This window comes from Eretmochelys imbricata, chromosome 3 (genome assembly GCF_965152235.1).
Source record: "Eretmochelys imbricata isolate rEreImb1 chromosome 3, rEreImb1.hap1, whole genome shotgun sequence".
NCBI classification, from domain to species: domain Eukaryota; kingdom Metazoa; phylum Chordata; order Testudines; family Cheloniidae; genus Eretmochelys; species Eretmochelys imbricata.
The window spans coordinates 87,806,320-87,832,480 of record NC_135574.1 but is presented as its reverse complement, the minus strand read 5'-3'; the positions used below and the strand labels follow the sequence as shown (position 1 = coordinate 87,832,480).

Below are 26,161 nucleotides of genomic sequence, written 5' to 3'. Positions count from 1 at the left end.
TAAAACATACATTGTTGGCTTGCCTCCCAATCCGATGTCTCTGTCAGTGACCTGTCCTCTTTACTGTTTACCACCCCCCTCAATTCTTGTGTCAGCTTCAAACTTTATCAGAGATGATTTTGTTTTCTTACAGGTCATTGATATATTGTAGGCAAACATATTGCAAGTATTTTTAGATTTCTTATATGTATCTTGCACAATTTAATATGGATGTTTAAAAGGTCCCTTCTGCACTGATATTGTAGAGATCTAGGCAGGAACATGTTCCATGTCGGCAAGACTAAACCCGTTTGAATTATGGGCAGGGCACTACTGTGCTCAAATGCCGTTTAAATACGGTAACATTTGTAATATAAATCAGCCACAGTTCAGCATGTTATGTGTGTATGTAAAGTATTCTAAAACTGAAAACTATTTCATATGTGTTTCCAAGCCCTGTGCCTAATAGTCTGGAAACCCCATACATCAGCCTCCATGCTGTGTTCCTGTAATGGTGTTAGGCTGGTCTTCAAATGTAGTTGTGACTATGCTGGCAAGCTTAAGACAAGCTAAGAAAAATCTTTGGAGACACAACTAATAGAAAAAACTGAAGTGAATGTGCAGGGGGGCAGCGGTAGCTCAGTGGTTTGAGCATTGGCCTGCTAAACCCAGGATTGTGAGTTTAATCCTTGAGGGGGCCATTTAGGGATCTGGGGCAAAAATTGGGGATTGGCCCTGCTTTGAGCAGGGGGTTGGATGAGATGACCTCCTGAGGTCCCTTCCAACTCTGATATTCTATGATTCTGTGATCCTACGATTGGCTGACTACCTTTCCAAACATTGTGCATCATGAATTTGTCCACTGCTTTGCAGATACATTTGTAATGACTTTACTAGAAAGCATAGAATTTTCACATAGAATTGAATGTGTGGGAGTAAATTATCACTTGGAAAAAACAGACTAGAAATAGATACACAGTTACTTCAAGTGTAAAGCTTTTGAAGTATGTTATAGTAATATGGTGGCCAAGCTGTCATGTGCATGCATAATAACTTTTTTTTATATATAGCTTAATTTACAAAATGTGGTATGCTCTTTGGCTCTGATCCTACTAGTGTAAGACTGACTTCTTAAATGTACTTGTTACTGAACTGACTTGAGAAACTTTATGCTACTTTTGTAAAAATGCTTACTAAAGATGCAGCCTATTGAAGTGCTTCTACAGGCATTTGGCTGCTTTGTGAGCTTGCTTGTAGCTACTGAATACGCAAGCTAAATTTTTTAAAGCTTAATTTTTTTTATAGTTAACAATAGTAGATCCCATTGAATTTAATGGGGAGCTGTGGGTATTTAACCCTTTCTTTCGCTGTAAGTGCTAATCTAAAAAAGCCTCCAAAACCTGTGCATGCCTGTTAGTTCTTGCTAACTGTTCTTTTAAATTCAGGACCATCTCTACTGCAAAGAGAATGTTGTAGAAGACGAGTGTAATATGCAGTTTAAAGTAAATACTTCAGAGATCAGAATGTGGCAATATACATATAGTAACTTTGTAAGTTTGAAATATTTTAATTTCAGTTAATGCCGGGAGATAAAGTGGGAGAAGCCAAAAAACCCCCAAACATTGCTAGGACATCTGATCTCCATTTGTATTCCATTTTTATAGCATAACATGAGCACAATGCAGGGGCAGAAAACAAACCTTAATTTTGAATTTCTATTTGGTTTGTCACAGTTTATGCTTAGAAGAACTCTTGTGCACAACAGCATCTCAGCGTTGGTGCAGTTATTAGTGCCTGACAACCACATAATTGATATTGGACAGACTACAGAGCAATTGCTTCCAGTCTTTCTTTGCTGAAACCCTCTTGTGACAAACTGGTAGATTTTCCCTTTGAGCCCCTTATGCCTTGTCCCAGAAATTGCTATCTTATTTTTTGTCTATTCTCTCATTTTACTGTCTCCGTAATTTTTTTTCACTTATCTTTTTTTCTCCTCTTGATTTTCTTACTCTCTTTCCTTCGCCTCTGTAGTTTTCTCCATATTACCGGAGACTCACCTGCACTGGCAAAAATCAAATGTTCATAATTCACCAGAGTAGCTGTGATAGAATATGCAGTCTTAGGGTAGTCATCAAGGTATGTGTACATTTACAGCAGCATGTAGCGTACAGACACTTCACGCCCAGCTATCATGGATATAAATAGCAATGAAGATTGTGTGGCCTGCCTTAGGTGAGTAAAGTGCCTGCATGTCTAAAGGCTAAGGTAAATACCTTACGCTCTCTCTACGCACCTAAGCAGTGGCTCCCATTTCTACGCTGCTATTTTCAGCAGCATAGCGTCCTGCTGCCTGCCCCTGCCAGAGCAGTTCCTCGCTGCTCTGGAGCCTTTCCACATTGCTGCCACATGTAGCCACGCTTGTCACTGAAATGTGTACATGCAGCTGGCTTTTACTGCAGGCATGGAGCTATACATGTAATGCCTGTGTTCTAGATGCCATGGTAAGGCCTCAGGTATTTGTCCTCTTATAGTTTTTAATGCTGTTCTTTTACCTCTAAAAGGAAAATGCCATTCTATTCCTATTAGCCAAACATGCAAACTGCTTCCATTTCACATATAGGCGCTTAAACTGACTTTATAAAATTTATTATAAATAGTTCCCTGGAAAGGAAGACTTCCTTACAAATTAAAGTAAAGGTTGATAGATCTGATGAATACATCTACGGAGGATACCAGGACGATCTTTTAAAATGAAAACTTATATACTTATCTGGACAAAGGGTTTGGCAGCACTTGCAGATGTAGAGCACTGTGAGTTAAACCAACCCTGGGAAAGCACTACAGTGTGTTCACACTGTCAACTGCAAGTGCACTGGCGTGGCCACATTTTCGGTACTTGCAGCGGCACTGGGAACGGTGCATTATGGACAGCTATCCCACAGAGCACCTCTTCTCATTCTGGCTCTGTGGCTTGTGGGAAGGGGACAGGGGGTGCAGGGCAGTCTGGGTCCTGTCCCAACGCTCTGTGTTGCATTGCTTTGCATCCAGCAATCCCTGTACTTCCGTCTGGATTTGGCACCATTTTTCAGCATTTTTTGTACTGCGCTCTCTGTCTTCCCTTTCAGTCTGCGGGAATGGATCCCGAACTTCTGAGGAATATGCTGATGGGTCTCACCAGCATGTCACAAATGGCAGTCGAGTTGCTCCTTAAGTTACAAACAGACAGAGAGGAGTCCAACGATGATGTCAACTCGCATAACACATATGACACGAGTTTGCTTGTGGCATTCACGGACATGCTCACCACCGTGGAATGCCACTTTTGGGCTTGGGAAACAAGCACTGAGTGGTGGGATCACATCATCATGCAAGTCTGGGATGACTAGCAGTGGCAGCAGAACTTTCGGATGAGAAAAGCCACTTTCATGGGACTGTGATGAGCTCGCCCCCACTCTGCGGCGCAAGGACACAAGATTGAGAGCTGCCCTGCCGGTGGAGAAGCAGGTGGCTATTGCAATCTGGAAGCTGGCAACTCCAGACAGCTACCGATTGGTCACTAACCAGTTTGGAGTGGGAAAGTTTACCGTTGGAATCGTGTTGATGCAAGTTTGCAGGGTCATTAATCGCATCCTTCTCAGAAGAACTGTGACTCTGGGTAAGGTGCATGACATTGTGGCTGGCTTTGCAGAAATGAGTTTCTCTAACTGTGGAGGGGTGATAGGTGGGACGCATATTCCAATTCTGGCACCAGCCCACCAGGCCTCCGAGAACGTTAATCGGAAGGGCTATTTCTCTATGGTTCTCCAGGCGCTTGTGGATCACCGTGGGCGTTTCACTGACGCAGGCTGGTCCAGAAAGATGCATGACGCACACATTTTTTGGAACACAGACCTGTTCAGGAAGCTGTAAATTGGGTCTTTCTTCCCAGACCAGAAGATCACCATGGGGAAAGTCGAAATGCCCATTGTGATCCTTGGAGACCCTGCTTACCCTTTCATGCCATGGGTCATGAAACCCTACACAGGGAGCCTTGACCATTGAAACGGCTGCTTGCGCTACCTGTAGGGGAAGCTGGACCTAGCCAGTGACAACATCCCCACGGTTATATCTGCGTGCTGTACCCTCCGTAACATTTGTGAAGGGAAGGGTGAAAGATTCACTCAGGCGTGGACCTCTGAGGTTGAATACCTGGAGGATGAATTTGAACAGCCAGAGAGCAAGGCTCTTAGGTGGGTCCAGTGCGGTGCTGCAAGGATTAGGGATGTCTTGTAGGAGCAATTTGAGGCTAAAAGCCACCAATAATGCCTGGTGCCTTGCACAGGAGTGAAGTGCAGTGGTTCCAATGTTAGTAGGAATCTGTGTTTGCTACACTGACGTGCAGTGTCTGTTTCTTTCCTGGGCTAAGGTATTTTTTACTTAATGCAATAATAAAGAATGTTTTCAAAGCCAAAAAATCCATTTATTGAAAAGAAACACAACTGCTTTGGAAACAGAAGGGCAAGGGGGTGGGGAGGGGAACAGTACAATTACAGATTTGCATATGTCCTGTTATCATACTCCGCCTTCCTGTTTGGAGTTCTGTGCAATAAGTGCTGCACTTCTGGCTAGCTAAAATGCATGGTGATGGGGATTGAGTGCAGTGGGTAAGGATCGTAGTTTGCAGGGCTGGGTGGTGAAGCCACAGGTGTTGGCAGCTGGTGGTGATAAGAACCCGGATGTTGAGGAAAGTGGGTTGGAGATGACATGGAGGCACAAGGGAAAGAGTTTTGGGACAAGGGCTGCGGGGGGGCGCGGTAGTGCTCCACCTGCATTGCTACGAGCGCCTGTATCGAGTCCACTTGGCGCTCCATAATGCTTAGCAGCCTCTCTGTGCTTTGGTGCTGGCAATCTGCATTCTGCTGGCGGACCCTCCTTTCGCTCTCCTGCCACTCCTGCGCTTTTTGATTTTCATTAAGGGACTGCTGCATTACTTCATGCAGCATGTCCTCTTTGCTTCTATGTGGCTGCTTCCTAATTCTTTGGAGTCTTTCGACCGGTGATAACAAGGATGGCTGAGATCTCAAGTTTGCATCTGTAAAGACAAAATGCAACACTTAACAGAGGCAGCATTATTCACACTAGAAGGAGCAATGATTCCGCCGTACTTAAAGTAGACAAGCACAATCTACACAATAGCAGAAATGGCCCATCCACAGGAGCCCCAAAATGGTGAGTAAGCACAGGAGCAAGGGGGACTGATTGTTTTACGGCCGTACTGTCCTCTAGGGTTCTGTGCCTTGGGGAGAACCAACTTCTGCAGGGGGCCCCTATACTGAACACTGTCCCCACATTTTCCACAGGAGTTTGTCCTGGAAGATATCTCGCTGCTGAGGGTGTCCTGGGAAGGAAGGGAGGGTCTTCTACTACAATGCGGCTTCCGCCCTGGTTCATATGTAGCTTGCCTGTGTGCAGCAGTGGTCCCACTGCCTCATGGCACTCTGACGCAGACATGTTAGCCTTACAAGGACAAGGAGCACAATAGCTCTGCCAAGAAACCCGCGCAAGCAGATTGCACAGCTTCTGCATGAGACATTTGAAGAGATCACTGAGGCCGATTACCGTCATGTGAGAGAGCACATCAATGCCCTATTCCATATCTAGGGATGCATGCAGCCCTAACCCTCTTCACCTCAAGAGCCCACACTGAACAACTTCCTTCCCAAAATAAAAGTCACTTACCGGGCACCTCCTCCGGTGTTTATTCTCCCCGAAGCACCGGCTGCTGCAACTAGCTACCTTCCTCCTAGATTGAGTACAGCTCCTGGCTACATGCATCTAGATATGTCAGGCTGTCGCCCTCCTCCTCAACACCCTCGCTCCTGCTTTCCTCCTTCTCCTGCCTTGTTGAACTGGGCTCTGAAGTGTACATGGTGGTACTCAGAGTGGAGGTGGGGTCGCCCCCAAGTATTGCGTCCAGCTCTTTGTAGAAATGGCAGGTCGCGGGGGCAGCACTGGAGAGGCAGTTTGCCGTGTGGGTTTTATGGTAGGCATTCCGCAGCTCCTTCACTTTAACCCCGCACTGCTGTGCGTCCCGGTCATGGCTCCTTTCCGTCATGTCCCTTGATATCTGCCCAAAGGTATCGTAATTCCTACGGCTGGAGCACAGCTGGGGCTGGACAACTTCCTCCCCACTAACGCTGAGGTCCAGCATCTCGCCATTGCTCCATACTGAGGATTGCCTGGCGCGGGGAGGCATGGTCACCTGGAAAGATTCGCTGAGAGCACTCCATGCCTGGCTGAGAAAACAGGAAGTGGATTTTCAAAATTTCCAGAGAGTTTAAAGGGCGGGTCTGACAGTTGATCACCTGACGGCAGGGCAGTAGACTTCAAAGTGATGACCAGAGTTGCTAGAACAGGCATTGTGGGACACTTCTGGAGGCTGATCAGAGATCATTAACAGAGCAGGGCATCCACACTGGCGCCATGGCGCTCCAGCCAGGGCACATCAAGCGTTATGCTTCTCATCAAGGTGGATTACCAGGAGCGCTCCAGCTGCGGAGTCCGGGCTCTCTCTGTGCCTTGCCAGTGTGGATGCGTTATGAGTTAGGGCGCCTGGGACCACTTTAATGCGCTTTAACTCGCAAGTGTAGCCAAGCCCTAAGTTTCATGCTCAAAAAGGTATTTCTGCTTGCCGTGGTGTTGTGCATTTCTGAAATATCTCAGCTTTCTTAAACACATCCTTCTCAGAAGGACTTGAACACTGAAAATATATTTAAAAGTTGTTTGTTACAGAGGCTTTTAAAAAAAATTAGGTGGACTGAGTAAAAATACTTAATTTTACTCAGTGACATGGAATGCTTTTAATTCTGTTTGTCTCTCTATCCATTAACCTTTTGAGGAGAAAAATCAGTAATTCAGTCTCTGTTTTAAACAATACCCTACTAATTTCCGAAATTATGATGTTAAGTTAGAAGATTGGTAGGAAATGTAAACTCTTTTTATTAAGCATAAATAACATTCCAAAATGCATTTCTTTTAACACCTGGAGAAAATATACTATTCAAAGGCTTTATTGTGCAATTATTTGGCTCCTTAAGTACCAGACTGTATTCCTGGCGCAAAGCCTTATGGTTTAGTGGTTCAGCAGTAGTTTCATAAAACTAAATGCTTACCAGCGTGGGTCTTCCACCTATACTTTCGGCAGCATATATTGCTCTGGAGCACACTTGCCTAATTACCAAATATGGTAACATTTGGTAAGGTGTGTTAGCCAACTCCGGCAACATATTACTGTCTAAAGTATCTTATAACCCAGTCAAGCTTCAGGCCTGGATATCATTGCAGTGGTTGATCTCTTACCATTGGAATAATTATAGTTACTAACTTTTTATTAAAATCATATTACATTGTTATTGGTAGACTTTGACACTAATTATGATATGCTGCTTAGTTGTAGGACCTAGTATAAGTGGAATGGTTTACTTTAAGTTGATTGTGTTCAGTCTTCTCAGACAACCTATAGCAGGGATCGGCACCGTTGGCACGCGGCCCATCAGGGAAATACACTGGCGGGCCGGGGCGGTTTGTTTACCTGCAGCATCCGCAGGTTCGGCCGATTACAGCTCCCACTGGCCACGGTTCACCGTTCCAGACCAGTGGGGGCTACGGGAAGCGGCAGCCAGCACATCCCTCAGCCCACGCTGCTTCTCACAGCCCCCATTGGCCTGGAACGGTGAACCACGGCCAGTGGGAGCTGCGATCGGCCGAACCACCGGACACTGCAGGTAAGCAAACCCTCACGGCCTGCCAGAGGATTTCCCTGATGGGCCGTGTGCCAAAGTTTGCCGATCACCGACCTATAGGGTTGTGATGTGCAACTGTTTGTTTTCCCTGGGGGCTCTTGCTAGCGTAATCCTATGGTACATGGTTGTGTGGTCAATATGGTAGTAACACACTTAGGCAGTTCACCTAGCCATCCCAATATCTGTGTACTTGTCTGTATGTACATCAACACATACAGTGGCATGTAGAGTACAGACAGTGCACGCTCAGTTAGTTCATGTATAAATATCAGTGTAGACAATGAGACATAACTTAATCAAGTAGAGTGCTCTACATGCTTGAACCCTAGGGTATATGTCCTACATGACTCTCTACCTGCACAAATAGTGTCTACACTGCTATTTTTAATAGTGTAGTGTTCTGCTGCCTCCCCCTGCCAGAGCCTTTCCTTATTGCAGTGAAAGACTTCATTGAGCTGCCAGTGTCTTTCCCTGCTGCCTCCAAGCTGCTGGAGCCTTTCACTGCCACATGTAAATATGTGTATCCTACACACCACCGCAAATGTAGACAAGGTTAGAGTGCCCTCTTCATCAGGCCCAGACAGAATAGATTCTTGTTCACTTAATGTATGCCTACATTGCAATCAAAAACCTGTAGCATGGAGTCTCAGAGCCGGGGTCAGTTGATTCAGGCTCATGGGACTATAAAATTGCTGTGTAGATGGTCGTGCTCAGACTAGAGTCTGGGCTGTGGGACCCTTCCCTCTTTCAAGATCTCAGACCCCAGGCTCCAGCCGAAGCTTGAACATCTACACTGCAGTTTTATGGCCCTGTAGTCAAAGCCCATGAGCCCAAGTCAGCTGACCCAGGATAGCCCTGGCCATTCTGCCAGTCTTTTATTGTAGTGTAGAATGTACCCTTATGGGTTGAGCCAACTCCCGCAGAAGTCAGTGAGTCTTTCTATTGATTTCAGAGTGTTGGGTTGGGTCTTTAATATTAGAATATTAGGACTTGAGCAAAAACAATCTGAGTCAAGCTATATCAGAGTAAAACCGAAATGATGCACTTTTTTCAGAGTAGATAAATTTGGCTCATTAAAATGCTTGTCTGCTCAAGTTAGTTTAATCTGAGGTTTTTACTCTATTCATCTTTGCTCATGGACACCAAGAAAGTAATGCCAGTTTGGTACAATTTCCTGAAAACTATTCCTGTCTCCAATACGGACCTAGCCACAATAATATCTGAGTTTGTAACCTATCAACTGTGGGGGTGTTCTTTACCTGGGGGCTGGCTGGAGCACTGACCTGGCACAGAACGTGCCTTAGTGGGTTAGTCAGAGCTTGTTATTTTGGTACTCCATAGTTGCAGTGGCTCTTCTCTTTGGTAAAAATTCAAAGTCTTGGCTGTCACCTGGTATGCAATATATGGTTTATAATGCAGTTACGTCCAAGATTAGAATTTTCTCTATGCCCTGCCATGGTCTGTAGTCTGCAAGTGCTCAAACTGCCATTGGAAGCAAGCTATTCTCCACTGTGGATTGTTATTGCTTTTGCAGTTGCTCCTACTGGTTACTTTCTAAGGTTCACAACTGGCAACAGTTTCACAAGAGACAAGCCAACTCTTTTCAGGTTAAGTGTGAATAGTTTTCCACCCAGTCTTCACCTACTGTTGCCAAAAAAAAAAAAAAAAATGCCTGTGGACCGTCAAATAGGTTTCTTGTCCCTGATAATGAAGTGGCATACTTTTTTTGTGCTAAATGACAAAATATGAACTAAAAATACACGTAATAGAGTGCCTACTAATAACCATTACATTTGAATTATCATTAGTCAGTGGTCTAAAAATGGTCGACGAATCGATGGTCCACAGTACAGAAAGTTTTGAGAGGGGAGACGGGTCCATGGGATTCTTTCTTACAAAGTGGCCTGTGAAATATGAAAGTGGGAAAATTACTAATCTTAACCTCTGTCCAGTGTTAGTCTGATATGCTGTCAGAACGAAGGTAGTGACCTTCATATAACGATCTAGATAGATAATTCTCTTAAGGACTAAAGAGATTATGTAACTTTTCTTTATCCACTAAACTTGAGTAAAAACTCTGTTAATTTTATGTAATGCCCTAGTTGCCTGAGTAGAAATAGTATGCTTATATTGTCAAAAGCTGATCTGTGTATTGAAATAAAGGAAGGTGGTAACACAAAGGGTAGTCCTATCCAGTCAGTGAGCTGCTAATATTAAGGCGAAAGTTTGTACAGCTGAGAAGTCTAAAGGAAGCTTGATTCTGAAGATGAAATAAGACATTAATTAGAGAGAATAAAAACATTCATTTTACTTTTTTTTAAAGAAATAAGATTCTGAAAAAATGAGCAATGTGCAGGGGAATGTTTCTGAATGAAACAAACCATATGTAAAATATGCATCCTAATGGGCACTTTGTGACCAACTTTTTTTCCCAAATACCTCTATCTCTTGTCTTTTCAGGAATGATTTTTAGGATGCACTCTGAAACTTCTAATTGGCACCCTAAGGCTATTCACTTAAGGTTGTCTTAAATATTTGACAAAGGGACTCCCTAGACATAAGGACTGAATAAATTAGATCAAAACTAGTTTATAACATTTGTAACATTTGCTCTATGTTCTGTTTCAGAGTAACAGCCGTGTTAGTCTGTATTCGCAAAAAGAAAAGGAGTACTTGTGGCACCTTAGAGACTAACCAATTTATTTGAGCATGAGCGTTCGTGAGCTACAGCTCACTTCATCGGATGCATACCGTGGAAACTGCAGCAGACATTATATACACACACAGAGATCATGAAACAATACCTCCTCCCACCCCACTGTCCTGCTGGTAATAGCTTATCTAAAGTGATCATCAAGTTGGGCCATTTCCAGCACAAACCCAGGTTTTCTCACCCTCCACCCCCCCCCACACACAAACTCACTCTCCTGCTGGTAATATATTCTGTCACTGAGAATCAAAAGCCTCAAAATAAAATGGAATCTAAGGTTATAGGCATTGCATTTATTTTACACAATGGACCGGGCAAAAATATTCTAGAAAACATGAAACAAAAATAGGTTATACAGAAAATTAGTTACTGCAGAACTGTCAGGTTTATTGCCTTCTGCTAGCAAGAAGCTTGGTTGAAAAGAAAACAACTTTAACAAAGCTTAAATTTGGAGTTCTCAGGAACTGCGAGTCATCTGGCAATTAAAAAGGTGCCTTTTAGATCCACCTCCCTTCTTGTTTCAGACAGTAACATAATAGGAAGAAGAAAAGGAGTACTTGTGGCACCTTAGAGACTAACCAATTTATTTGAGCATAAGCTTTCGTGAGCTACAGCTCACTTCATTGGATGAGCCGTAGCTCATGAAAGCTTATGCTCAAATAAATTGGTTAGTCTCTAAGGTGCCACAAGTACTCCTTTTCTTTTTGCAAATACAGACTAACACGGCTGTTACTCTGAAACCTGTCATAATAGGTAGACTAAATCACCAGTGGAGTCCACTTCTTAGTCCTCTTCAAGGTTTTCTGTCTCCCGTTATCTTATTCCTCCGTTTAGGCCTGTTAGTTTCTTCCCATTCTGCTTCAGTCCCCAGCTGTAGCCACCTTCTCTCCCGACACACCTCTGTCACTTGAGGGTTTCTGGCTCCAGCTTCCTTTCTCCTTCTGCTTCTGAAGTAGTTTCCTTGGTTCTTTTTGGGGTGGATTGATTTAAATCACCAAGTAGAAATCCTAGATTTAAGTAATTGATTTTAATCAACTTTTCCATTTGTTTTTCAGTATTGTCTAAAGAAATGTATGTTCTTATTGATTGGTATGACCATTAAAACATGTTCATTTACAGCGAAATAGAGCCTTTACACTAGATTTTGGTACATCTTTTTGCTACCCAAGAGGGTACACTACTGCAATATACATTTATTTAAGCAATTATATATCTTTAATATTTTCAGATTCATATTAATTGTACATTTTAGTATGCTAGAACATGGTGAATGATGTATTGCTTGTTTATGAAATAATTTTTTGCTCATAATTTGTGTCAAGCTGCATTGGATGTTAACTGGAATTCAGTTAAACACACAAAACAACATAGAAATGTTATTAAACATAACAAGCCCTTAATACAGTACATGGCCTATTATGCCATATTTATAAAGCTTGAGCTCAAAAGTTAGTTTCCCCTGATTCCTTCTTTATATAGAAAAGCAACCTTTAACTCAAAAGTTTTTGATAGGCTTGTGGATTCAGTATGTTTATTTTTTTATTTAGATGGTTTAAGGGATTATATGATAAAGCCTTAATATATTTTGTATTAAATTCAGATTTAAATTTAAGCAGGCTTATTTTTTAAAGAAAAACTTAAAATAATTTAAACAGAATAAAAAATGTCGGCCCCTTCCCCCTCCCCCCCCCCCCACCCCCCCCAAAAATCTGATTTTTATCTACCTGGTTGCCTTTGACTGCCTCCAATGGCTGGTTCTCTGAGGGTTCCTCTGGCTGCTGGCCTTGGCAGTATTGGTGGTGGTCTATTCACTAGCAGTTTCTTTGACAGCACGAGTAGCTACTAGATAGTTGCCACCATAGAAGCCTATTTGGAGAGGTGGTGGGTCTCTCAAGTGGCAGCTGCCTTTGATGGGTTTCCTTGGCAGTTGCTTTGGGAGTGGCTGCTTCTGGGAGGAGGCAGACCCTTTTATGGAACAATGCCCCTGATGAAAGCTCCATATCCATTTTCTGGTGCCCCCCAGTGGACCCAGTAACATCATGTGGCTGCCCAGCTGTTCTGCATGTCATGCTGTGAAACCTCTGTGTTAAACAATAGTTTTGACAATATAATTAAAGATCCTGATCACACCTCATAAACAGTGACTCCTCCCAAACCTGGCTGGAGAAATTTTAAAAAATAACCCTTTTATATCTATCCCTGTATGCAGGTCTGCAACTAGAAGAAATAATTAACAAATAAATATGGGGGATGGGAAAGCTGTGAAAAGTTATATCTTATAATATTAAATATAATTGTTTATCATTTATAGGTGATATTGGAAACTATTATTATGGGCAGGGCCATCCCATGAAACCCCATAGGATCCGTATGACTCACAACTTGTTGCTAAATTATGGCTTGTACAGAAAAATGGAAATTTATGTGAGTATAAGCAGCAGTCTGGACACTGAAAATGTTTAAATTACTTTTAAAAGATACAGCAATTTTAAACCTTTTTTTCCCCCCCCCCATTACATGTGAGGAATTATTTCTAGAAGCTGATATTTTCCTCTTCTATTTGGGAAACATTAATTAATCTTCGTTCTTTCCCCCCAGTCTTTGACAACTTAAAATGAAGCAGAACTTTTCAACTTACACAGGAGCCACTGCTTGCTACCCATATGTGGCAGAAAAGCAGGGTTAGGCCCCTGTGGGGAGGGTGGGTAGGTTTTTTTTGTTTTGGGTTTTTTTTAACATTTTTGTTTCACGGTAATATATAATATTTCTGCCATCATTAATTATGTCAGCACAATTGGCAAAACATAATGGAGGCTGCACTATAAAAATATTTTGCATGTTAAATTTTATTAATGGAGTTGTAGCTACTTTTACTCTCTATCCATATATGCTTAGGGTACAGAGTTTTTCCAGTGTCTGTTTATAATACCTTTAAGGTAGTTCAGATTGGTTGCATGAATTTTGTCTCTGATTTAATCTGATTTGTTAAAAACTAACATTTGTTGCAATATTATTTTTTGTTAGAGTAAAATTAATTTTACTTTCTTGTTTACAGCGACCCCATAAAGCTACAGCTGAAGAAATGACCAAGTACCACAGTGACGAATACATCAAATTTCTTCGATCAATAAGGCCAGACAATATGTCTGAATATAGCAAGCAGATGCAGAGATGTAAGTCTCCAAATTGGACTAAGTCTACATTATTTATTCATGTACTGGATTGTTAAGTACTTCATATATATAAAGTGTGAACATGCATTGGTTGTCTAAATATTTAACAATGGGTTCATGGCATTGTTTCTCCTTTACGTCACTCTATAAAGAGCTTCTAGTTTTTGTCTCAAGACTACTCAGAACACCAAATGCTCTTCGAGTATACAGTTATTAGTATGGGGTCAAATTGTCCCCAATACAATACACCCCATTCTGAGAACTTAAGTGGGAGGTAAGTGCTATGTGTAGGTCCATTGTACTTGGTCAAATTTCACTTCTAACAGTTGTTGGTTCTTAGTTGCTTGTAAAAATTAAAACACATTCTAAGATAAGAGCTTTATAAATAGAGCAGAGGTTCTCAAACTATGGTCCATGAGCTCCATTCAGGTAGCCTGCGGATAGTTGCCTCTAAAGTGCACACCTGGGTGGCTGCACACAAGAGAATGAAGGGCCGCCTATCTAATTAGTGGAGCCGCGCAGGTGTGGCTCCACTAATTAGGTGCCTGGACACTGGAGAAGATGCACATGTAAGGTGAGGTGGTGGCCTTGGGGGGATTAGGGGGTAGGTGGAAGGGGGCAGTGGGGTGAGAACGGGGCGGGGGGAGGAATTTGGGACATGCAGGGCTGCGGCGGCCAGAGAAAGAGGCGACTTTCCCCAGCTCCAGGGCTGTGGCTGCCGGGGAGAGACTGACCGCTTTCCCAGCCTCAGCTCTGTGGCTGCTGTGGCAGGGGAGAGAGGGAGAGATCCCCCTCCTTCCCAGCCCCAGCTCAGGGGCTGCTGTGGCCTGGGAGAGAGGGAACATCCATCGCAACAAAGGTAAGACTAGTGATACTAAAATATGAGTTGTGTGCTTTTATTTGTAGAACAAAAAAACCTAGTTTATTATTAAGGGTTTTTTTAATATATAGCGCTTTTATCCAAAGTGTTTTACAATAGTTAGCTAACAGTACAAACAACATTTGAAAAGATCATTAAGTGGTCCACCAAGACCCTCAGCAATTTTCAAGTGGTCTGTGGGGGAAAAAAGAGTTTGAGAACCACTGGAATAGAGAAGTGTTACTTCCCCTGCCTTCGAAGAAGCATCACAGAAATGAGTGGGAAAAGAAAAAGGTACTGGGTGAAAAGAAGAGTGAGCTGACTATTAGAATTGGCCTTTATTAGCTGGAGGGAAGTTAGCTAAGATTAAGAATTAATTTGAGGGAAATAATAGGCACATCACATAAGTGCCTATAAAATTGTTCAAAAAATAAACTACAATATTTGAAGGTGTCATTTATGATTCTGTGCAAAGAGGGTATATTACATTGGATTGCAAAACTGTTGTAATTGTACATATATTTAGTCAAAGCTCTTCCTAGTCGTAAAAAAGATTACTCCGTCTGACTTGTGTGGAAAATTTTAAATACCTTAAGCAACAGTTCAGGTTCATTCATCTACAAGCACCTATGGTCCCTAAACGTATATCTATATGCTGAAAATGTCAAGTTTCAGTACAATGTAACTTTGAACAGTTGAATCACTAAATTGCCAAAAACATGGAATGCAATGAAAATGTCAGCTGAACTTGAACTATAACCATACTACTGGTTACATTTGAGTGTTTTGAGTAACATATGTTTGTAATACCTGTGCACATATTAGGACTATGCACTTGAAAACTAACAACACTTTTTCTTACACAGTTAATGTTGGAGAAGATTGTCCTGTGTTTGATGGACTGTTTGAGTTCTGCCAGCTGTCAACAGGAGGCTCTGTTGGTAGGTATATGGTGGACTTAATTTTTTTTAAAGATATTAATATGACAGTAGCAATTAAAACCAATCAGTACAATGCTTTACTAGTCATAAGCAGCATTGTTCTAGCCATGTCGGTCCCAGGATAGTGGCAAGACCAGGTGGATGAAGTAATATATTTTATTGGACCATAGCCTGTTGATGAGAGAGACAAGTTTTCGAGCGCTTGATCGTAGTAATGTGTGCTATGTGGCTTTGTGTGGCTGACAGATTTGATGCTTCACACAGATTGTTTAATACCAAATATGGTGGTAATTTAAATTTTTTAAAAACTGCAAGTCCAAGATAGACTTGAAAAAAGTGGCATAAAGAGGTAATCTTGTTACAAGAAATGTTATCAGTTTTTCTTCCAATACTTTCAAAGACACTTAACTTCTTTTCTTAATGATTTTAGCTGGGGCAGTAAAATTAAATAGACAACAGACTGACATGGCTGTTAATTGGGCTGGAGGACTCCATCATGCTAAGAAGTCAGAGGCATCTGGTTTCTGTTACGTCAATGATATTGTGCTTGCTATCCTAGAGCTGCTGAAGTAAGTTTACCCTTGTGATCTAAAGATGTCAGAAAACCTGGGTGTTAAAATGTTTAAAGGTGACTAAGAAATGCACAGTAATCAAGGTGGCTTGAATTTTCATCAGATACATTGAACCACCACAATATGAATAAAAAATCTGTCCCCATTTAGAGTTACAACACGAAATCCATACTAAATCACATACAAGCAAGGAAAATTAAAAGTTTAAGCAAGGCTTAATTTAGAGGTACTAAGCTTACAGGGACACCTACCTTCTCCTGTAAAGTGACTTTCTCAGTTTGAAGTTGACCATATTTTAAAAAATACAATTTTCCTACTCAAACATATTTCCTGAGATTTAAAAAAAAATCTTTAAAAATATGAGGTGGTTCTTCCATGCTCCTTTTTAAAATAAGGGTCTTTTGTAGGAGCATGAGGGAAACACCACTACACATAATCAGGCCCCTCCCCCTCCCCGATCCTTGATTTCTCTCTGTCTGCGCAGCTGCCTGCTTCCTCTTTGGTTCCAGCTTTGCTGCTGCTGTTATTGGTGGGCACTCTCTTGGAGAAGATCACACAGTTACATTACTGCTGTAGGGGATTAAGTGACCATTAGCAAAACAATGAAAGTGACTACGCAGAGTGCTGTTCGACATACAAATAGACTGGAAAAAAAGGAAAAACAGATAAAATTACCTTTTGATTACCAGTAGCATTTGGGGTTATTTGTAACAACACTAAGTGCAGAATTTTCAGATGGAAGTATATAGATATATTTTTAAGTTGACTCTGTCCCTTTAATTAAAATGTAAACAACATCTTTTAGGAAAGTTAACCTCTAGGTATTTGATTGGGGCCCTCTGAGTTGGAGAAAGAGACAGTCTGCCAGGCACATCAAGTTGAGATGGAAAGGGAAAGCCGTAATCTGTGAGAACACAGTAAAAGAGTGTTTAAAAAAATTAAGGAGAATGCAAAGAGAAGAATCTGTCAATATCCAAACCTCCCACTCTACTGAATCCTTCACATGCACCCAGGACATGAGCCCTGCATTCCTGCCTCAGCAATAACCAGGGTTCCAATCGTCAGCTCGTGACTGAGCAAAGTAGTTTTGTTCGTTATACCCATAAGGAAAGGAAACTTTTCATTGTGCTTATTCATAGGAAGCTTCAGTATATAGCTTCTCAGACCTTGCTATTTTACATTATTCCACAACAATATTATAAAAAATTGTCTCCAAGGATTGAGAAATATTAGATTATTTGAAACTTCATGAGTAGTTTTAAACAGGTTTCCGTTGTGTAATATTGTATGTATTAAGTTAAATGCATTTGGAAGCATAAACACTTCATATTTGAGGATGTAGGGAAAGGGAGACAAACTACAAGATTAGGAGTTCACAGGAACTGTATTTTTTGAACTAAAGTAATTCTCTACGTTTACTGGCACAGTGTTCTTGGACAATTCCTTTAGCACATGCACCATGAGAGGGAAGCTTTCTATTGTAAAATCCATGCTTATTGAAGGAAAATGAGACTGAAAGAAAATGTCTGAGGTTGACAGAGTGAACAAAACAGATTATGACCATGAAAAGGAAAGGGAGGGGCTGGAGCAGTTCTCGGTCAGAGGAGAAAAAGAAAAAAGTAAGGGAAAAGGGGAAATGAGTGTATTAATTTAGATGGAATATATGGGCCCAAAGAGTCAAGATGTTAACGTGACCCATATGACCCTGTCACTGTCCAACATTAAAAAAGTGTTAAGCAAGGTTCAGAGTTTGGTATACAGAGACTTAGCCTGCTTAGTATCATGGCAAATACACCATTAAACATCATTTTAACCTTCTATTAAAAATACAGAAAAGAAGGAAAAAGTTAAAGCATTTGAAATGTAAAACATTAAGTAAGGCTTTCTGTGACTTTCCCCTCTGGTGTTATCTGGACCGGTGATCTGTTAGGTCACTCCAATCCTTGACTCTGGGAGCCAGCCTTACTGGGCTGTTCACGCACAGCCTTTGGCATGTAAGCTGCTCCTTGGATTGAATGACACTAGCCAATATCTCCGGTCCCAGACACAACCCTAGGAACCTCGGTCTTGCAGTGTCCAGTTATGCCCGCTGGACGGTGCAAGCTTATATGAGTTTTTCAATGTAACAAAGAAATTGATATGTACCAGGCTTGTTATCCTCAGGGGAGCCTCTGACACACTGCAAACCAAACACACTGCTTCAGGTAGAATAAACAAAGAAATTTATGAACTGTAAAGATAAATTTTAAGTGATTATAAGTCAAAACATAACCGGTCAGATTTGGTCAAATGAAATACAAGCAAAACTCATTCTGAGCTGATCTTAACATTTCCAGTGCCCTTACAAACTTAGATGTTTCTCACCACAGGCTGGCTGGTTGTTCTTCAGCCAGGCTCTCCCCTTTGATCAGCTCTTAAGTCACTTGGTGGTGGTGGTGTCTGTAGGTGGAAGAGAGAGGAAGAGCATGGCAAATGTGTGTCTCTCTTATCATGTCCTTTCTTCCCTCTTGGCTTTGGGCCGCCCTCCATCCCCCATACACTTCAGAGTCAGGTGAGGATTACCACATCACAGTTCCAAACTGACCAAAGGAAGGGGGTGACTCTCTCAAGAGTCTAACAGATTCTTTTGTTGCTGCCTAGGCCAGCGCCCTTTGTTCCTGTGAGGCTGGACTGGGTTTGTCCCATCCATGGCCTGATGAAGTGTGAACTGCCCCTCTGCTTCTGGAGAGTTTTTGTCCTTGCTTGCTTTAAGCCATGAGGATATATTTTCAGCTATATACATGAAATTATAACCTATAACATCACTATAACAACAACGCTTAATACATCACGAGCCTTCCGAAGACACCCGACATGACAAACTTTGCATTGGATGCCACACAATCATTTTACAAGGATGAACATGGGGGTGCTAGGTATTTCCCCGAGGTACAGAGCATCATACTTTCATTTTAGCAACATCCCTTGTTCCCTTTCCTTTTAGCAGGAGAGATTTTAGAAAGAAAAAAACTTTTGTCTGACAGTCTCTTAGATGGTATTAAATATGTTGCTGCTGCTAAAGCCCAGTCCCATTTCCAAAGAAGACAAACCAAGACAAGTGCATACGAAAGGAGAGAGGGGGGGGAAAACAGGAAAGAAGGAAATGCAGTTTTTGTCTCTGTTGTTGACTTTTTTATGTACAACCTCACTGCTAGAAAAACACAGGCATGGCACGCTATCTTATCAGCCACTCCAAGCCGTGGCAAATTTGTGCTAGCATCAAGTTTTTTGGGCTTTGCATTTATTTGCCTTTTTCTGGTCACAAGTTTACAGTGGTGTTGCAACATTATAATCTTGCCCAGCTAATCTAGACTTTTATTAGAGGGATAAGAAAGAAAAGAAATAAGGTGGGAAAGGAAAAGGACCTGGAAGGACAGCATGCAGGAGACAGTCTCCCATCCCAGGTGGTGGTCAGGGTTCAGCAGGAGGTAGTGATGTCATCTGGGTCCCTGTCTCAATCCCAGTGTTATCACGACATTTCTCAGGATTATGCCAAAGGAGGTCCAGGGTCTCAGGAGATTGTGGGGGAGGCAACCATGACGATGGAACTTGGTCCTTCGCCTCTCGTTTCTCAGTTAGTGTCACAATAGTATGCTTCAAAGCCTGCCCCAGCCAAAGTCTCTTTTTGAGGACTCCAGAAGAGAGTAGTGGGCGTTCTCTCATTATTTTGTTCACCAACTAAGCCTAGTTTCCAAGATACCAATTTTTGTTCACTGATTTCTGATTCCACACTTTTCTTGCCTACCAATACTTGAGTTATATCAATAAGCTTTTTCTTGTTTGTACTAATTCAGTCTTTCCATCTTGCTTTTGCACCTTTTCCCATTAACATTTGTTATCAGTTATTGTGACACTTATTCTCTCTTTACAGTTGAGCTCACAATTTGGGTAAATTTGTAGGCCCAGTTATCACAAAATTGGTGGTGATTGGGTGGGGGGGGGGGGGAGGAGGAACGTGAGAAGAGAATTGGCTTGCAAAATGTAGATTCTTACTGGGTGACAGAATGAGGTTAAATGTAGAATGCTTTTGGTGTTGAAGAAATGAATCAATGATCTTTGTTTTTACGTTTATTTTCTTTGAACGGATATGATAGCTTCAGTTATTATCATGTTTTTGGTTAGATAGCACAGGAAATAAAATCTTAACTATATTTACATACTGACTCCTGAATGTCATAGCACTGACAACTCAAATCACGCCACTTTCTCTTACATCCTTTTTTCACATGTGTATATATATGGTTTTTCCAGATATCACCAAAGAGTGTTATACATTGACATTGATATCCATCATGGTGATGGTGTTGAAGAAGCATTTTATACAACGGACCGTGTCATGACAGTATCATTCCATAAATATGGTGAATATTTTCCTGGCACAGGGGACTTAAGGGTAAGGTCAAACATGAATTTATGACTTGATTAAACTAGCTTTTACTTCTTCTTTTCTTGCAAATGTTCATTTTAGTGTTTGGTGATCATTCATTCTCACAATAATTAAATTTTGGGGGGGAAATGCCATATTCTGTGGAGTACTCAGCTCCCTGACAAATTTTCAGAATTCGCCTGGGAAATCTTTTTTAGCAAATTAACTCAGCCCACACGGAAATGGACAAGCTGCTTACTAAATAGTTGAGATGATTTAAGTCAATTATATTTGAAACTAGACTTTGGCACTTCTTTAGGAAAAAGATGTGTATTTGATGATGGCCTCTGCATTTTCAACCATGTACATACAGTAGGAAAAATAGGTGCTCTGTGCAGATAATGTTCTTTTATGTGGAAAAGGTTCATCTGTCACAAACAATCAAAATTTGGATATTTACAATACAATACTGTGTGCATATGAAAAATGCCAGCTGTGTTGGAAGATATTTCTCATGTTGCTTAGTGTTAATGCTTTGCATTTTTATAGTGCTCTTCATCTAAGGATACCAAAACTCTTCATATATATTAACATATTAAGCCTTGCAACTCCTGTGAGGTTGGTAAATACAGATAGAGAACACAGGCACAGAGATTGTGTATTGCCCAAGAGGTCACAGAGTCTATTGCACATTTGGAATTAGGAACCTGATCTCCTGGCTCTGCATGTTCACTTACTTAGAATAGATTATTTTTTTCCACCTAAACTTGTTCTAACCTAGAAAATTAGGTCTGTTTAACTGTCAGGGATGTGAAAAATCCACACCCTTGAGTAGTGTAGTTAAGTCGACCAATGTCCCCATGTAGACAGTGCTAGGTCGACAGAAGAATTTCTGTCTTGTTTCTAATGTAAAGTATACACTGTAAAAATGCAAGCATTAACTCTTCTGTTGACCTAGCTACAACCTCTCGGGGAGGTAGGATTACCTATGCTAATGGGAGAATCCCTTCCATTTGCAGAGGTGGTTTCTACAATTGTGTGTGATCTGAAAAGGTGTCCCATTTTAACTCTAGAAATGTATGCTGAATACCTCCAGTAGTAAGACTATAGTATATTATTGGCTGTAAACTTTTTAATATGTAGGTTCGTTATGGATCAGATTCTTGCTCACACCCCAGTGTGTGCTGTGTCACTGACATCAGCTGTGTTTGAGGAGTTAATTGTAACTTTCAAAAGGGCATAAAATAGTTCTTAAAAGTTTTCAGAACTACACAAAATGTTGTTGTGAAAGGTAGGTAGGCATCATTATTTTCTTGCCACCTTTACGATGCCTCCAGGAGATCTTGTTATGTGATGCAACATCACCAGTATTCCCAGGGTGGAGCTGGGAGTAAGAGTTGGTGATTCACAGTGGATATTGTGGAGACTGATAGTTAAATGTTAAGTCACTAATGCGCTGATTGTCCATCTCAGTCTGGCTGTTGGCGGCAATTACACCGTTCTAGAGTTGCTTGGTTTTGTTAAATTCCTTCTATATCACTTGTTATAGAAATCAGAGGCGCATATTTTTGTGACTTAACTTGACTGGCCACAAGGTGGTACTGTTGATTTAAACAAAAAGCAGCCAAAATAGGATTATTGTAATGGCAAAGTGCTATCATTATTTAACGAAGCCAGGATGCTTCTGAAAGCTTGGGTAGTTTGCAGTTGTCGGTGAGAAGTCACTTCTCATGAAGTTTCCTGGATTCTTTAGCTAGCCACCTTGAAGACAAGAGGATTTAAATGCTTAGATGGCTGAAATAAAATAAAACAAACAGAGAAGTATCTTCTCTGTTCTTAGTATTTTTATGGACCTTCAGAATGACAAATGATACCTCAACTGTGATAGACCTCCATCCCACACCGTCATAATCACTGCTTGTAAATAGTTTTTTGGAATGAACTGTAATGTATATGGATGCAGATGTTTTCTTAAGAGTTCTCCTCTAGCTAGCAGATCTCAATTAGAAAAGAATGTCCGGATTTCACTTTTTTTCTTAAAAGAGCCTGTAAGTATAAGTATAAAAGAGAAGGAAGGCTTAAGGAAGCCCTTTAAAGTAAGAATTAACAAACATTTACCCTTGTCAAGGTTCCTTCCCCACTCTGAACTCTAGGGTACAGATGTGGGGACCTGCATGAAAGACCCCGTAAGCTTATTCTTACCAGCTTAGGTTAAAAACTTCCTCAAGGTACAAACTTTGCCTTGTCCTTGAACCCTATGCTGCCACCACCAAGCATGTTAAACAAAGACCAGGGAACGAGCCCACTTGGAGACGTCTTCTCCCCAAAATATCCCGCCAAGCCCTACACCCCCGTTCCTGGGGAAGGCTTGATAAAAATCCTCACCAATTTGCATAGGTGAACGCAGACCCAAACCCTTGGATCTTATAGAACAATGAAAAAGCAATCAGGATCTTAAAAGAAGAATTTTAATTAAAGAGAAAGTAGAAGAATCACCTCTGTAAAAATCAGGGTGGTAAATACCTTACAGGGTAATCAGATTCAAAACATAGAGCATCCCTCTAGGCAAACCCTTAAGTTACAAAAAACCACGCAAACAGGAATATACATTCCATTCAGCACAACTTATTTACCAGCCATTAAACAAAAGGAAATCTAATGCATTTCTAGCTAGATTACTTACTAACAATTTCTAATACTCCATTCCTGTTCTGTTCCCGGCAAAAGCATCACACAGACAGACACCCTTTGTTCCCCCTGCTCCAGCTTTGAAAGTATCTTGTCTCCTCATTGGTCATTTTGGTCAGGTGCCAGCGAGGTTATCTTAGCTTCTTAACTCTGAAAGGGTTTTGCCTCTGGCCAGGAGGGATTTTATAGTTCTGTATACAGAAAGGTGGTTACCCTTCCCTTTATATTTATGACACCCCTTGAGTCAGGATTCTGTGCTGGAATTGGCTGCCTAGTATATTTCTCTTAGCCCCCACAGACTGCATCAAACCAGTCAGCTTCTGTTTGTCAATGTCAGTGGGCTCTAGTCAGGCTTTAATTTCCTCTGACATATCCTCTCTAGTTAATTTCCAAAATTGAGGTGGTGTCTCCATGAAACATAGAACAAGTCTTGTGTCCACCAGAAAGAACATCTTTCTACTTTAGATGCCCTCTCTATAGAGCTGTGCAAATAATTGATTTTTTTGTTTTTGTCTGATAGCTGAACAAAAAAATTGAAGAGAAATTTGGTTCATCCAAAACAAAAATGCCAGCAATCAAACTGAAATATTTTGTGTTGAACAAAGTATTTGTCAACCTGAAATATTTTTTTCTAGTTTTTTGTTCAGTTGAGTAAACTGAAATTTTTAACTGCTTTTTTATTAAAAGCAAAGGAAACTTGAAAATGCCATCCACAAAACCACTGAAGGAGGTGTTGCCCCCTTAATATTCAGTAGTTAGGGCACTTAACCAGGATGTGAGAGGCACAGGTTCCAATCCCTGCTCTGCCTGATGTGTGACAGAGATGCGAACCCAGGTCTCCAACCTCCCAAGTGAGTGCTCTAACCACTAGTTGAACAGCTTTAAGGGGAGAGTGAGAGAGACTCATCCCAGAATATCCTATAACTAAGCCCCTTTGTTTTCAGTTTAAAGTGATTTTTACTGAAAAATTCCCGGGTTTTACAAAAAGTATTTTTTTCCTCCAGTTTTCACCTACTTTTGTATCATTCAAATATATAAAAAATAACTTGTTTTATTAGGAAAATACAATACATTGCATGAGTTAAATCTGTATCTATCGGTATAGAGAGATATTACGATAATGCATTAGTCTGTATGCATAGCTGTCTGTTGAAGTGAGGCTACATATTAGTGCAGAACAGAGATGGGCAAACTGCGGCCCGCGGGCTACATCCGGCCCGCGTGACCATCCTGCCCGGCCCCTGAGCTTCTGGCCTAGGAGTCTTTCCCCCCCGCCCGGCCCCTGTCCCGCTGGCGCAACGCTCTGGGCGGCTGGGAAGCACAGTTGCAGAGCCGCAGCCTGACCCAGTGCTCTGGATGGCACGGCTGTAGCACCGCCAGCCACCGGTGCTCCAGACAGCATGGTAAGGGGGCAGGGAAGTTGGGGGTGATGGTCAGGGGGCGGGGGTGTGGATAGGGGTCGGGGCGGTCAGAGAGCAGGGAACAGGTGGGTTGGATGGGGCAGGGGTCCCGGGGGGAGCAGTCAGGAAGGAGAGGGGGGGTTGGATGGAGCAGCATGGGGCAAGCAGGGGTGGGGGTCTGGGGGTGGTCAGGGAACAGGGAGCAGGGGGTGGTGGATGGGGTAGGAGTCCCAGGGGAGCTGTCAGGGGGCAAGAACTGGGGGGGGGGGGTCGGCTAGGAGGCGGGGGCTGGGCCACGCCTGGCTGTTTGGGGAGACACAGCCTCCCCTAATCGGCGCTCCATACAATTTTGGAAACCCGATGTGGCCCTCAGGCCAAAAAGTTTGCCCACCCCCAGTCTATAAGATACAATAAACAAAAAGAACAGGAGTACTTGTGGCACCTTAGAGACTAACAAATTTATTAGAGCTTAAGCTTTCGTGAGATACAGCTCACTTCATCGGATGCATGGAATGGACATATAATAAGATATACACATACATACAGATAAGTTGGAAGTTACCATACAAACTGTGAGAGGCTAATTAGTTAAGATGAGCTATTATCAGCAGGAGGGAAAAAAAACTTTTGTAGTGATGATCAAAATGGCCCATGTAGACACCCACACAAGCTCTGAAGTGCATGCGCGCGCATCTGAACGTACTGATGAATCTGATGCCCATCGCATACACCTTTCAAGCTGTTAGCAGATAACGGTTTAAAGATTTGATACAAATTTTCATTTTTTTCCCATTTTAGTGTATCAGCATATGTTTCAGAACATGAAGTATTTGAAAGTTTAAAAAAAACAAAAACAGGAGAAAAGGATAAAGTTAAGTGTATGCATTGAAAAGGATGTGGCCTATTATTAAATTTAAATATTTATAAGCTAATAGTTCTGAGTCTACAACAGCAAACCGTTTATTCAAATGAAAAGTTTTATTTGGGGATTGGAAATGTATTGTTTCTTAAACTCAAAGGTGGCATTGTGTTTTGAGTTCTGTTTTCATTCTGCAGCAAACCACATTGAATGAAATTCAAAGCATTAATTTACTGAACGCTTTTTTCCCCTGTCTTTCCATCCATCAAAATAAACTGATATTTACCCAGAAAAGTTAAGGTTTTTTTGCACTGATTTTCACCCGTTTTTGTTATTGTGGTAATAAACACTGATAAATTCCTGGGAAAAACTAAATAATATGAAAACTGAAAACGAAGGGCCCTAGCTATAGCTCAGTGGTTGGGGAATTTACCTGCAGTGTGGAAAGACTCAAGTTCCACATCAGGCAGAGCGGGGATTTGAACTGGTCTCCCAATAGCTTGGGTGAATCCTCTAACCACTTGGCTGCTGGGTGAAAGGGGGAACGAGGGAGGAATAGCACTACCTCCTGTTCGGATTGACCCCAAATGTTTTGATGAATAAACTTTGTGTGCAGAAAACTGCTCCCTGCTCTGTTCTCCAGCTTTTTGAATTCCTGAGGCTTCTATTTCAGCCACATCAGTTCCCTTGGGGTTAAGCTTTGACAACTACTTGAGCTTCTTTTCAACTTGGAGGATGCCTGCATAGACACTCTTGTTTCACAGTGTGCCTTGATAAATCAGTTGAGAATCTAT

General features: G+C 41.7%; 1 protein-coding gene across 3 annotated transcripts in view; it reads left to right on the top strand.

Moving 5' to 3' along the window:
• HDAC2 (histone deacetylase 2) overlaps positions 1-26,161 on the top strand; it is a 60,602-nt gene that overhangs the window by 5,197 nt on the left and 29,244 nt on the right. The window contains exons 1-6 of one of the 3 annotated variants that reach the window (XM_077812969.1): positions 3,397-3,634; positions 12,782-12,894; positions 13,526-13,643; positions 15,369-15,443; positions 15,874-16,012; positions 20,306-20,447. In XM_077812969.1, the coding sequence (XP_077669095.1) occupies positions 3,580-3,634; positions 12,782-12,894; positions 13,526-13,643; positions 15,369-15,443; positions 15,874-16,012; positions 20,306-20,447 (642 nt within the window). In that variant the 5' untranslated portion in view covers positions 3,397-3,579. Of the gene's footprint in view, positions 1-3,396; positions 3,635-12,781; positions 12,895-13,525; positions 13,644-15,368; positions 15,444-15,873; positions 16,013-20,305; positions 20,448-26,161 lie in introns of those variants that run through there. The other 2 variants (XM_077812968.1, XM_077812967.1) reach the window with 2 other exon arrangements.